This window comes from Dipodomys merriami, unplaced genomic scaffold, assembly GCF_024711535.1.
Source record: "Dipodomys merriami isolate MVZ:Mamm:240054 unplaced genomic scaffold, mDipMer1.0.p SCAF_17, whole genome shotgun sequence".
Classification (NCBI taxonomy): Eukaryota; Metazoa; Chordata; class Mammalia; order Rodentia; family Heteromyidae; genus Dipodomys; species Dipodomys merriami.
In genome coordinates, this window is record NW_027203048.1 from 1210739 (window position 1) to 1225465 (window position 14727).

A 14727-nucleotide genomic window follows, 5' to 3' on the forward strand; every position below is an offset into this window, starting at 1 on the left:
CTGTATGTGTAGCCAGTAAGCAATTCTGTTGTAAGGGTCAGGATAAACTAAACCAAACCAAAAAGATAACAGGATGAGCCAACCAGACAGAATCAAAGTAGAAACAAGACAATCAAACAGACAAACAAAAAGGGAACAAAAGAATAAAGAAAAAGAGAAAGACTAGAAAAACAAGGGAAAAAACCCAAGAGAAATAATGAGAATAAAATAAAGGAAGGAAAAAAAGAATAAAATAATTTTTAAAAAGGGAAAGGAAAAGAAGGAAAAATCTAAAAACTGGAAAAAAGGAAATAAAAAATATAGCCCAAATTAAACATGTATGCAACTAAGAAACAGGCTTAGCAATCAGTATAGATTATCTATCTAAGACAAAACAAGAACAACAAAAAACCAAAAATTTGTTTGGGAAACTTTGTGTCCTGACGTTTGTTTTGCAGTATCTTAGTGGAGTCTCTGTTCTAGTTGCTGAGATCTGCATCTGTCCTTGTAGCTGTATGCCAAGGTCACAGGACCCCCACCAAGAAGACCACTGAGAATCAGACTCTACAGCTGTTTTAAGGTTTTATTTAGATGGGCTGCAGCTCGGGCCTTGTCCTACACTCCGACACAGCGGAGCCTAGGAGGAGAGCGGAGAGCGAGCTAAGGATCTACAGGTCTTATAAAGGCACACAACCAGGTGGTTTAGCACCACGTGTTGCTCTGCTCTGAAACAAGCAACAAATGGTCAGTGCCTCAAGTACTTTAACCCTTCAGTAGCCAAGTCCACGTGGTGGACTTCCCTAGTTCTTGGGTGGGAGGCATCTCTGAGGGTTGTAAGTTGGGATTTATACTGCGTAAGTGCAGGGAGCTGGGGGCATAATTGAATTCTGAAACCTTCCTGATGTGGGGGTGTGGCTGTTATCTACATTCTCACGGTTAGTACAATTGGGAAATAGCTAGGTTTTTAAGGCATGTCTGTAGCTTATAAATCAAAGAGAGGAGATGAAATCTTCAATCAGTTTGAGTGGGCAGAGGAACCTTCTGCCTTACAAAATTGGGGTCTCTGCAGCTCTCCTCCCAGTCTCCATTAGGTGGCTCTGGGAATTGGGGCTCCTTAGGTCACAGAAAGGAGATGGTTCTTATCTGCAGCCATCCTGGGTGTGGGCAGGGCTGTGGCATATCTGGAATCTGTAGAGTTCTCGGATAAGGAGGGGGTAACTAGCACCTGGATTTCCACTCAGCACAGCTTGGAATCACACATGGTTTTTCAGACCAGTCTGTTTTTTGTTGTTGTTGTTTTATTTTGTTTTGTTTTTGTTTTTCCATTGAGATTTTAGAGACTCTCAGTTGTATGGTTCCAAGGTGCTTGGCTGGCTGAGGGCTGGGCTAGACTTTGGCTGGAATGCTGACCTTGTCCTTGCGCATTGCAGTAGAGCAGTGCTAGCTCACACTGGGCTGGTCTTTTGTTAGCTGCCAGAGAAGGGTGGTGTAAGGGGTATAAGATTCCTTTGCCCTTTTCAAAAATGGTGCTGCTTCTTTGTCTAGTGTTTTTGGCCAGGTGCTCTGGAGGCCTCTTTGCCACGTTCAAAAATGGCAGGTGGGTGCTGTTCTCTTTGGCAGGGAACTCACGGTTCCTAGGGTTGCTTCCGACCATCTGTGGTGTGGTGAATTGTCTCTGTGCGCGACTGGCCAGCTCTGCTGTGTGCTCCCATTCCTGCTTTTTCCCATGTGGGCTCTTTAAAGTCTGTACTGAAGGTATGTACAAAGCCACAGGCTCGGCTGGGCTCTTTAAAGTCTGTACTGAAGGTATGTACAAAGCCACAGGCTCGGCTGCGGCCTCCACGCGACACCAACTCACCAGGCATTTCTCCACTGGTTTCTGTTTTCTTTTGCAAGCAGTTTATAATCTTCCTTTTTTGGTGTATTATTATAGCTTACTTGGTATGACTCCCTAGATCTGGAGTGCATGGTGGGACCCTAAAACTCTGCTTGTTCTATGAGAGCTTAGTTTGTTCTCTGTTCCCTTTTTGCCATCTTCCTGGATCTCTGGAAAGCTTTAATCTTGAAGAGTTTAAAGACTTGTTTTAATGCTTATGTGGTCTAAAAATGATGTATTTTGGTGGAACAGGTTTTCACTGACCTTGATAAACACGGAAACTGCAACTGTGCTCTTAAGAAAGAAGAAAAGAACATTTAATAAGGTTTAAGATCCTTGACAAGCAGCCTCATGCATCTTTAGATATCATGTCTGTTTACACACACACACACACACACACACGGTGTCCTAGATGAAATGGGTCAGAGATGCATGGTACCAAGAACAAGCCATTTTTAAATTTTGTGCTGTACTTGAAGTGCTGAGAGGTGAATGGGCAGTTGGTGTGCTTTCCTCAGAGTTAGCTGGCCATGTACTTATTACCCATTTCAACTGGAACATCATATAAAATAGAAGTATATTTTTAAATATATGTATGTAACAGAATTCCATTTTCATTTCATACCAAAAACATACCTCCCATAGGAAAAGAGGCAAAACAGGCTAACTTAAGCTTACAAAAGCCTTCACAGATGCCACATAAAAGTTGGCTTCCAAGGTTTTAGGCTCTAGGAGATAAAATTCCAGGGCTACTTATTAATATCAAGAAAATTCTGTAGCTGTCTGGGATATGAGATTCAATGAGAAGTCTCTAAACTCTATTGTACAATTGGATCCCAAGATTGGGTAAGATTCATTTTTTTATTCAAGGAAGCATATTATTATTTTTCCTTAAATGCAATGATGTATTTTTAAAAAGTCCTAGGATTACCATGACTATTGTGCTAAGAGCTAATCTTGGTGAAACATGATATTAAACATTAAAAATAGTATCCAAGACCACTTTCCTGGTGGTTAATATTCTAGTCCTAATGCATGCACCAGCACAATCGAAACATCATCCATTTCCACCTGTTTTTTATTTGTTTGACTGAATTCAAAGCAGCACAGAGTTATCATGTCACAGAAGCAGTGTATTTGAGAAACATCATTTTCAACTCACTGCTTATTGAAAAAAGAAGTATCAGAGTCATTGAAAACACTGTTTATTCGAAAACTATGAGACACCAAATATGAAATATAGCTAACATTGACATCACTAGCACACACCCGTAAACCACCCACAAGTCTTGGACACGTGTGCATGCACACACAAGAAAACTGATTGTTCAAGGACTCCTGATGCTTGGTGGACAGCCTGTTAAAAGAATTCGTCTCCCACAACAGTTCTGGAGTGAATCCAAGTCCCACTCCCTGTTAACGATCACAGACGGTCAGCCTGTCCACCTGAACATCAGAGGCAACTACTGAATCCCCAGGTTTCTTCAGAATCCACATCCTGGTGGTGAATGTTAGCTTTGAGACAGTTGCCCTGGTTAAACTGAAGCAAGCCAGCAACCCCATGCATATATTTGGTCCCATTTGATAGAAAGTCTAATTAAAAATTATAAATGTGCTCAACTATTTATATATGTATATATATGTATATATATAATTTGACAGATAATCCCTAACATTTTCTCATTTAGCCAGCTGAAAGGCAGCTGTGGTATAAACACATGGCTTGGGTTCAAGTTGCTGAGTCTGTGCCTCACGTGCCAAGCAGTAACTGGCAAGTCCTTCCTTCTATTCCAGCTTTCATGTTTTGACCTGAGGGAGGGATAAAATGATCTCATGATGATAAACATTATGTACTTCTGTATTCCTAGGCATGGCAATTACAGCCCAAGCAATGTGCGTGGCTGCCAAATAGATCACCTCTTAAGCTGAATATTTAATAATTTGCTTGCCCTACAGTACCGCATTTTCTGGTTTCCTCCAGTTGTTTTAGAATTCCTAGACTTGAAAAGCTCACAGAGACCATCTAGGATAATGCTGTTCTGAAGAGAGAAGCTACATTTAAACAGTTGTACTTCTTGTACTTAAGAAGCTCCAAAGACAGGGCCTCTCCTCTCCTTATTGATTGACATTTACATATACATCAGAATCTCTATCATGGTGATTGAACAAGTATTTATCCACCTCCTCCCCCACCACACTTTTTAAAAAATGACTTACGGAAATGTTGGCTGGTTACTCAAAGCCCAGAAAGCAATGTTCAATAAGAGCTCCATATTTTAAATGTTGTGATTGGTGCCAAATCCTGAAGTACCTAGACATGAGCTCTGGTCTGGGATTATCACTCACAAGGAATGCCTTTCCTTCTCCACCAGTGATAGTAATAGCATAGGCCAGACTGAGGATTTCTTCATAAGGGTCCAGTTCCATTCCCATAGTATGTTCTTACAGGCTCAAGGGTAGAAATGGAGAAATGTGGATTCAGGAGGAATTCCTCCTCAGATCCTAGATCATCCTACCTGACCACGATTTCTGGGTCAGAATAGATTTGCAAGTCTCCTAAGTCAGCTCTGATCTGCAAATAAGAGTGACTAAAGGCCTTGTAAGATTGAAAAATCATCAAGGCAGGTGTGACAATGCTCATGCAAATCTGCTTAGGAAGAACACATAAAGTAAAATAGAGTCAGCCTTAAAAAATGGCACTAGGCCTTACTGGGCTTTTGGATATTGCCTATCTCAATTGCCCATTTTGTGAATAAGCAAGCTGAGCTGCAGAGAGCTGAACCACTTTTCCAAGGTAATCTGACCACAGCTTTCTTGCTTCAATAAGTTGTCATAGGAAGGAGTCACTTTTAAAATATCAGATAACCAGAAAAATGATCATTCTCTCTCTTTAAATTCCCTTAGTTTTCTGGTGACAAATCAGTGCCATACGTCTCCATTCTTAAATCAACCATAAAGATAGAAAAACAAAAGTTCTGTATCTGAAGGAGCTCTGTGCCCAGTTACTCAAGAGATAATTGGGAGGTCAGTAAATATACCTACGATGTCAAGGTGAGAGTCAGGGAAATCCCTGTCCCTGTAGACAGTTGATGTATATAGAGACTGTCCTGGAAACATTTTTCTCAAATATACTCAAGACAATAACTCTTGCCAGTCTAGCTGTAAGACCCATCTATTTATCCCTGCTGCTCCTTCCTGATTACAATGCAGGCAATTTTCTTCTTACAAAACTAAAAGGGAGCATTAGAGGGATACAAATCCAGACAGAAAGGGAAAAATGCTGATTTTTTTAATAAAACACGTGCAAACAGAAAAAACTGCACGTGGGTTTTGCAGGCTGAGGAAAAGGGAGGGGGGCGTGCTGAATTTATAACACTTGGGTTTGGTTCTCCACATGCATTTTTCTTTTCTTGGATTCCTCTCTTCCTCTGTGAGGATAACAGTTGTGTTTCTTGTATCTGAGCCCGTACAGGAAATCAAATACTTTTGTGTTTCGATAAACTATACTTCCCAGAAAGATAACACATCTAGAATTAAACTACTATGACAAACGATTATGAATTTCTGATTGTTACAGGTGTTGTTAAAGGAACTCCAGTAGCCAAGATCAAAGTCTCCAAATTTGGCCTTTGGAGAAAAAGGGGGAGGGGGAAGGGGACTCATTTCAGACATCAAAGGTAAGACTCTCAAGTCAATTTATGCTCTGCTGGGTTGAGTCAGTGAGGATACAAATTAAGGTCCATATATTTCAGTGACAAGAAGGAAATGGTTATGTAAATACACAAGTATTAACATCAATCTGTATTAAATTATGTAAACATATACATCTTCTGAGGTCAGCACATAGATCCTCTTTTTGGAGCGGGGCTCTACTGAAGCATTGCTCGAATCTGTTTGGAAGTCGACTCATCATTCAAGTGCTTTGTAGTGAACCTGATGGAAACAGAATGTCAGTGAGAAAATAGTGCTTGCAAAAGTATCCAGGAGTTACTCACCAGCCATCCTTACCTCTGGGAAAAAATTGGTATTTGTACATCAAACACATGGTCTTGCTTCTTTAGACAAAGAGCCACACTTCAGTGCTCTCTGTATTCTCAAGAGCTAATATTTCCTTCTTTTTTCTAAAGGCAGTTGGCATGATGAATCTTTTTTTTTTCTACCTAACCAAATAACTACATAGAGGAGATACCATAGGACTAATTTTTGAGGGAGATACACTTTTAACTACTACTCTTGCTGAATCATAAATTCCAAAATGTGACCAACCAGTGGCTCACAACTGGAATCCCAGCAACTCAGAAGGCTGAGATCTGAAGATCCTGGTGCAAAGCCAGCCTGAGCCAACAAATCTGAGAGATTTTTATCTCCAATTAATCAGAAAAAGGAAGAACATACATGGCTAACATGGTAGAGACAGCAAGAAAGTTAAGCAAGAGCACAAGACCCTGAGTTCAAGCCCCCAAACCAGCACACACACACACACACACACACACACACACACACACACACACACACACACACACAATTTTAAAATATGGATATCTGACAAATAACTATCTTGGTTTTCTACTTTAGTAGCAATGCTTATCAACTCTTTGTTTTTTTTTGTTTGTTTGTTTTTTTGTTTTTTTGCCTGTCGTGGGGCCTGAACTCTGGGCCTGGGCTCTGTCCCTCAGCTATTTAGCTCAAGGCTAGTGCTCTACCATTTAAGCCACAGCTCCACTTCTGGCTTTTTTTGCTTATGCGGTGCCTCATGCATGCAAGGCAAGCGCTCTACCACTGAGCCACTTTCCCAGCCCCTGATTATCCTCTTTACCACCACAAGTGGGCACAAATGCAGAGGGAAAAGCTAATTTTGGGAGCACTCTTCAATCTTCCATTAGCCTGATGCAGAATCATTTGTGCTAAGGCATGCAAACAATTACCATGTTACAAAATATCTTGACCATGTAATCAGTACTCCATGGGAGTTGCAATTTACGTACAATTACGTTTCAGGTGAATTTCAGGTTAATTTTACAGATGAGAAATCCAAGATTCAGAGAGACTAAAAGTCCTACCGTAGATCACAAAGTTGTTCCTTTCAATTTATGAGCAATTTGTGACATCAGTCTAGGTGTGTGCGATTCCTTCAAAAGCTTATGCATTTTTAAAAATCGTGTCTGCAGGATACACAAATCCCAACACTCAAGGGGGCTTAAGGCCTAGCAGAGTGCCCTGATCTTGAGGAAGTTTTGCCAGATTGAATGAAACTTGGAATTTATGAAATTCCCAGTAAATCTTCTTACTTTGTATGGAAAGCTGGTCTGGTGCAAAATGGTCACCAATGGAAGTATTGTGGGTTACTTACAGAATCTGCAAGGCTCTTATGTTAATAGTACAAGCATTCTGCAGGCTGAAGACTTTGTCACCCGGAAGAACAGTGTCGGCCTCAGTTCCATACCACTTCATGTGCATCTAGGGTTCCCCATTTATCAAATGGGTATGATCTATCAGCTTTACATTCATAAATTGTAGGGATTAAATGAGACACTGTGTTTAGAGATGGAATGTAAAATCTGACTATATGTAGATGGAATAACATTGATCTGTTCACTTTGACTTGGTAAATGGACTGCATGTATAACACTGAGTGAAACAGAGGGAAATTAAGCTAGGACTACAAGCCTTCTAGATTGCAATCTAGCACTGGGACAGTTTACAAATTAGGCAAATTCAGTGAAATCTTGTACATGCATCACAGATTAAAAAAAATTAAAGAGTCTCTCCTTAAAGTGGATTAAGAATTGTATCCTTTGGAAGAGTAGAGGTGTCTCGGCATTACTTGTTAGCAGTGAGGTGCTGGAATGAGCCATAGCTGCAAAATACTTAGGTATCTAACCTAAGTGTTGAAATATGGTATATGCATTTTCTGCATATATCATATTTATTTATATTTGAATGTAGTCTAGTGTATGTCAGTACATTGCAAGGTTCTTGGATTCTGTGAATCATCTGGATGACTTTAGAGCAAACAAAAAACAACCAAATACAGAATGGATGCCTGTACATCAACCCAGAGATTTGATTCACGTGGGCTAGGTCCAAGTCTGGGCATCAATGTCTCCAGAAACTATGCACATAATCTTCATGTATAGCCAGGTATGGGAACCACTGCTGAAGAGGGGAATAAGACCCAGGAACCTCTTCTTCTGAGAAGCTTCCAGAATCCACAAAGCAAAGAGGCCAAGAACCAGGCTCACGGGCCTTGTGCCATCCTCAGACTCAGGTTCAGACCCTAGCATGGTCTTTCACTATAGGATGTCAGAAAAGTTATTTGACTTCTCTACATCTCTGTTTATCTCCTCTATAAAAGGGGAACAATGAAAATTCTGTTGACCAAAAGGGTGCTGGGAAGAGCAGACATGTTAGAAGACACGGTTCTTGGTCTCCAACAGCAGATCTGCAGGACTGATTGCCTCGTGTCAGTCTATAACAGAGTAAACTCACCTGAGGGCATTCAGCAACCCTTCCACACTGTCCGGAGCCTGTTCCTTCAATACCTTTATGCAGCCTTTCATCTAGCAGGAAAAAGCACAATGCTTGGTTAATATCCTGGAAATCCAGTCTATGCTAGTGTCTACGTATATCCATCATAACAACAACATATGGAACTCAGACACAAAAAAGGCTTATGGAATGTGCTGGATGGGTGCAATCAGGGGTGTGGAGCAGTGGGTGTGGAGACCCTGAGGGTGAAGACAGTACTCTCTGAAATCTGAGAGAGGAAATTTCTAGGTTTCTGGCTTCACTACTAGGTAGGAGAATGGGGAAATACTTGAAAGTAGAGAATCAAGGAGGACAGATGTGTGTGGGGAAAGAGATTCATTGGTTTGGAGATAGCCAAATTTCAGGTGTACACAGGAAGTGGGGTCTGGAATTATGGGTAAAGAGTAATTATAAAATGCGTACATAAAGAGTAATTATAAAATGTTTCATAAGAATCTAAAAAATGAAGATGCTGGAGGGGATGTGGACAGAAGGGAACCTTACTTCATTGTTGGTGGGAATGTAAACTTGTTCAATCACTTTGGAAAGCAGTATGGAGGTTCCTCAAAAGACTTCACATAGAGCTCCCCTATGACCTAGCAATCCAACTTTTGGGCATTTACCCAAATGTTTACAAACAAGACCACACTAAAGCTACTAGCACAACTATGTTTAGTGAAGCATTATTTACCATAGCTAAGATATGGAACCAACCCAGATGCCCCTCAGTAGATGAATGGATCAAGAAAATGTGGTATATATACACAATGGAATTCTATGCCTCCATCAGAAAGAATTACATTGCCCCATTTGTTAGGAAATGGAAAAACTTGGAAAAAATTATATGAAGTGAAGTAAGCCAAGCCCAAAGAAACATAGGTCCCATGGTTTCCCTTATTTACAATATCTAGTATATGTATGAGTCAAGCGGAAAAGGTCAGATAATGTGATGTTAGGAAAATGAACCCTTAGATATGTATTTTAATGTTTTTTTCTTTCATGCATTTGTTTCTAACGCATTTATAAGATTATTTCTTTGTTGCTTTGTATGTCCCTCCCCCACAGTATAACTCCTGCTTTCACTATATTTGATGTCAGTATAACTTGTGGAGGAGATGGGGAAAAACAAGTCGTTTAAGGATACAGGTGGACCTGTTGCAACAATGAGAAGTACAAGTTATCATGTTGAAAATAAGCTTTACAACGTTGGTGCGGCGGGGGGGGGGGGAGGATGGGATGGGGGGGTGGGGGAGGCTGGGAAGGGATGTGAAGGGTAAACAAAGGAGGAGGCTGCAATGCTTAATAAGAAATGTACGCATTATCCTGCCCATGTAATTGTAACCCCTCTGTACAGTATGTTCACAAAAAAATTTAATTTAATTTAAAAAAAAGAAAAAAAAGAATCTAAAAATGATTATTTGAAAACATCTTGTCACCCCTTCCTGGTCCACAAATTGTCTACTGTCTACATGACTCATACCCTTGGAGTCTTGGTAATTTTGCTCAAATGATTCTGTCTACTCAGACTACTCTTCATTCCTTCTGTCTGTTTGGGAAAATTCTACACCTTCTTCAAGACTATTTCAAACATCACTTGATCTCTGCTCCTAAGCAGAATGGGTTTTTCCCTTACCTGGGTGTCTGGTGCTCTGCAAACCACAGCACTATCTTTGTGCAAACTTGCATAGGACATCTCTAAGACCTCTTAAATCAACACTTGTCTCTTCCTTGTGGATGCTGATGCCCTAAGGACTTATAAATCCAGCAGACTAGTGTCTGTGAGAAGACCCTTCATATTATTGCAGAAAAGGACCCATCTCAAATATGTGCTGTGCTTGGTAAACCTGATGCTTTCTTAGACACACAGACAAAGTTCAGTAAAAGGGCCTCTCTTGACCTGAATAAACAGAACCGTCATCAACACTACAGCTGAAGACGAACATCATAAAGCACCTCAACAGAAAGACTCAGCAACAGATATGTAGTCAAGCTTCTCAAAGGTTAGGGATAGAAGGCATAGGGATATCCAGCATATTTTAAACTCCTGGCTCTGTGTTAAGTTAAATAATGTGTTATGAATTCCAGGTAACAAACTCAGCTCATAGTTAAATGATACCTACAGAACTATTCATACTTACTTATAATCAATCTGATTGGTTATGAGTATGAAAACACCAGTCAATGTATTTGTTGGTATGCACATAAGCCTATAACATACTGTTTGCAAAATTTCAAAACCTTTTAAAATACTATGTATGTGGGGTCCTAATTTGCTAAGCAAACCCACATGTGAAAAGAGGGTACATGATTGCTGAAATACTAATAGTGCTCAGGACTATGCTGAGATTATTACAGATTAATTTAACTTTGTATATATTGATTTCCCACATTTCAAAATGTTTTTATAATAAATATTTGTTCTCTTAGCAAACAGCTATAATTAGCATGGAAATCATAATTTAATGAAGAACTGTGCCTAGTTTTGCTAGTTAGGGTCCAGAACCTCAAAATAATAATTCAAGTTACATTTTTCATCTACAAATTGCCTCCATTCTTCAAGTTTATGGCCCTTCTAGGCATCTAGACTTCATGTTGACAGTTCTGATGCATCCAAAACACTGTTTTGTGCAGACCAATGGACAGAGCGTGTCACCCTGCGTGAGCCATGCCACAGTAAGGACCCAAAGCTCCTAGTTTGCACTTAGAACGTTTTATATGGAACACACTGTTGGGTTGGTGGCACTATTTGGTAGGCAAATTCCAGAGCAGGAGGGGGATGTGAATCCTGAAATCAACAGGAAAGCACCTGCATAACCAAGTCATTCATTCATCAATTTCATTCATTCAGGAAAGGCTCTACAGAGCATCTACTGAGCATCATTCATATTCACTCTGAGCCAGATACCATACTAGGCAGTGGAGCAGACCTTAGATATATTGATCATGATCCTTATCCTTGTCAAAATCTTAGAAACAATGGGAGGGTCAGAAAATACAAACTGGTAAGTGCTCTGAGGACCAGAGAAGAAGGAAGGCATATCTACAGTGCAAAGGAAATGTGTTCTTGCTTGAGACAACGCTTGAGGAGTGTAGGGAAGAAACACACCACTGGAGAGGATGAAAAGGGCTGTCAGGGCAGGCTCATTCAAGCCCAGGCTCATATACACATGACAAGAAAAGCAGAAGACTCAGTGGGACAGCAGGTACATAGATACAGAAAAAAAAAATCTGGAAGGTCATTGGCATTTGACCATGGTGCCTTGAAATCCATTACCTTCCAATTCTTCTCACATGAAGATACATGAAGATAGAAAAGACACACTGGCAGGACACACAAGGTCACTGAAGAGCAGTGTGCAGCTAGGGGCTGAGCCTCTATTAGCTCCACTGAGGTCAAGAATATTGGCATCCCAGTATTCTGACTATGTAGATGAGGCTGGAAATCTTATCATACACATGTGAGGAAGAGTGGGGTTCTTGCTGTAAGAACAGTGACTAGAAGAGGGCTCTCTCAGTGGGGACAGAGGTCAGTGAGAGAGAAGCAGAGTCTATCCAGGGGCATCCCCGAGCTCCTGTTTGGAAATGGTTCTACATGGCGTTCTTACGTCAATCTTGGATGTCTTGCAGAACGCCCCCACAGGGTGCACATGGTCATAGAGAATGATGACCCCCACCATCACTCGCATGCAGAACATCAGAGTTTCTTCACTCGTGAACCTGCTTCTGTACTCCCTGAAAGAGAGAAACATGGGGTACAGGCATCACTTCCATGTTGGGACATAGGCTTTTTGGTTTCCACACTGGCTTCTCTTCTAATCCCCCCCTGGAGAACAATCTCAGGCCTGTAACAACCAGGTTAATACACTCTTGAAGAGAGTAACGATGATAATTCTCCTTGAATCTATCCAACCGGCAATTCAGCGCAAAAATAAGGTAAATTAGAGGGCAGTAAATTCCCTTCCCTTCTGCCCTTCAGTGGCCAGCTCATCATGAACATCACTCCTCCACCCATCAATCCTGAATATTTTATAGCAGGTCCCTCTGGCTGTCCAAGATTATAGAGAATAATGGCTTCATTACAGAGAAAAAGAATCAGGCTCATTTCTACAGAACAGCTATCATGTCTCCAGTCAGAGTAACTTCCTTTGTTAAGACACAAGCTGCAGATGAACTAGATTAACAAAGATGCCTCAAAGAAATTATGTAGTATTCATTGACCTGAGCGTATGTGTGGAGTTTGAATTTTGTTCACTTACCTTGATAGGGACCCTGATGACTCAGATAATTAAGGCCAATTGCAGAGGCTTTCTTAGCATCTATTTCATTAGGAAATGGCCCCACAATGAAGATGATTACTATTCTTGTCTTGGAATAAATCATCTTAACTTTGGCATAAGTGAAATATTTGAAATTAATGCCCTCTTACATTTGAGCAGAACCTGACATTTTCTAAAGCACTCTCGACATCTTTGCCCTTCCTGGCACCTCTGCAAAGTGGATGGCAGGCTGGGAACTTCAATGGAGGAAGAAAGCAAGGAAGCCCGGGGTGGTCAAATCACTCATTTGTAGGCACAGTAAGGGGACACACAAAACTAGACCCTCGACTTTGAGTGTGGATTTTCCCATAACCATACTGTGTCTTCTTCAACCACCTTTATTTTTTTTTAAATCTAGCCCCTAGTAACTACAAATTATTTGGGCACAGAGAAACTGTACAGAGAGAGAGGGAGGGGAAGGAGAGAAAGAGAGATAGACAGACAGAGACAGAGAGAGACAGGGAGAGAGACAGAGTTAGAGAGACAGAGACAGAGAGAGAGACAGAGAGAGTCAGAGAGTCAGAGAGACAGAGTTAGAGAGAGACAGAGAGACAGAGACAGACAGAGACAGAGACAGACAGAGACAGAGTGGCAGAGATGGAGAGACAGAGAGAGACAGAGAGGGAGACAGATTAAAGAGATGGAGACAGAGATGGAAATTATCACTTGTGTAATAATCTTACTATCTACTTTTGGTTCTAAAATTCAAGACTTGCCTGCAAGATGTTTATAATAAGATTCAGTCATCTAACTCGTCCTTCCATCTGTTCCATACATATCTTCTACAGCATCTTGGAGTGTCTGGTCCTACCATCAAGTAAGCTAAGAATCCCTTGTGAAATCTATCAACCAATTGTTTCAGCTATAAAATGGACATAAGGACACGGGGCTCACATAGTGCTCTATGAAACTGAAGTGGATAACAGACACATAACCTTTTATATGCTTTATATGTACAAATATATATGTACCAAGGGTACATGCTGTCATCATCATCATTATTATATCACCATCTTCTACCTTATCATCATCCTCATCATCACATCAATAGCATTTGTGAGTATGCTTCGAGTGTCACTTACGGAGTTTCCAGCATGACTTTACAGACACTCGTCATTGTACTGAGGCAGTCTGTGGTGTTCTCTATTGGCAGGGTTTTGTTCTAAATGGGAGACACAAATATGCATTAGCCTTGATGGTGATTTTTATGCATAGTTAAGAAGAGCCCCCCCCCCCCCGATTGCACAAATCACTGACTTCAGAGACAAAGTGCATCGTGGCATTGCTAAGGGTTTTCAGCATTGGTGTGGCTTCGGCATAGAAGAGGGACATCCGGTTGGCCATCTCATTATTAACTTCATTCTCAATGTCTAGCTGATGACAAGAAGAGAAAACGAAATTATAAAGGTAAAGCAAAAAAAAACCAACCCCCAAAACAGCCCCCAAATCAAATACCACCCTCTGGCTATTGAAGTATAAACAGATGTCTTCCTTATGAGCTCTGCTCAACAGAGTCATGGAGAAATGTGCTACGGAAGGGAGACATTGAGACTCACATGCATGTTATTGATGCGGTTGCGACTGATTGTTCTTCGGTAGTAGCTGAAGTCATTCTGAATAGCTGGGTTCCTCATCTGAAATTCATAAGAGAAGCCCATCTCTCAGCATCAGGTGGGATATAAACATGAGAAGCACAGGCAGCAGATTTTATGATATGCTGAAACATCTCTTTGTCATGCCAGAGTCAGAGAAACTTTTGCTTAAAAATAAAGTTTCAGAAGTTCATTATTCTAAAGTATGCCCCATTTTAATTATGGGCTAGATTTCAGGCAAAGTATATTTTTCCCAGTAAGGAACAGACAGTTGAAAAGATTTGCTCTTATTTCATTTGGCAGATTTGAATATCCCTATATAAATCATCATCTTACGTTACTCTAACCACACGGAATGCAAATACTCACTATATTAGATGTCTCTCTGGGGAAGAGGTTACCATCGTACTCTATCCTCCCACCCACAGCTCAGGCA

The 14727-nt window shown here is 40.8% G+C and overlaps 1 protein-coding gene across 3 annotated transcripts in view; it reads right to left on the reverse strand.

Annotated features, from left to right (window-relative positions):
- Positions 1-2915: 2915 nt before the first annotated feature.
- The window catches only part of Cyria (CYFIP related Rac1 interactor A), a 95594-nt gene continuing 83782 nt past the window's right edge, over positions 2916-14727 (reverse strand). For all 3 annotated transcript variants that reach the window (XM_070025022.1, XM_070025020.1, XM_070025021.1), the window contains 6 exons: positions 14256-14333; positions 13957-14073; positions 13782-13861; positions 11989-12115; positions 8345-8415; positions 2916-5788 (listed from right to left, as the gene is read on the reverse strand). In XM_070025022.1, coding sequence (XP_069881123.1) covers positions 5725-5788; positions 8345-8415; positions 11989-12115; positions 13782-13861; positions 13957-14073; positions 14256-14333 — 537 coding nt within the window. In that variant the 3' untranslated portion in view covers positions 2916-5724. The remainder of the gene's footprint in view (positions 5789-8344; positions 8416-11988; positions 12116-13781; positions 13862-13956; positions 14074-14255; positions 14334-14727) is intronic.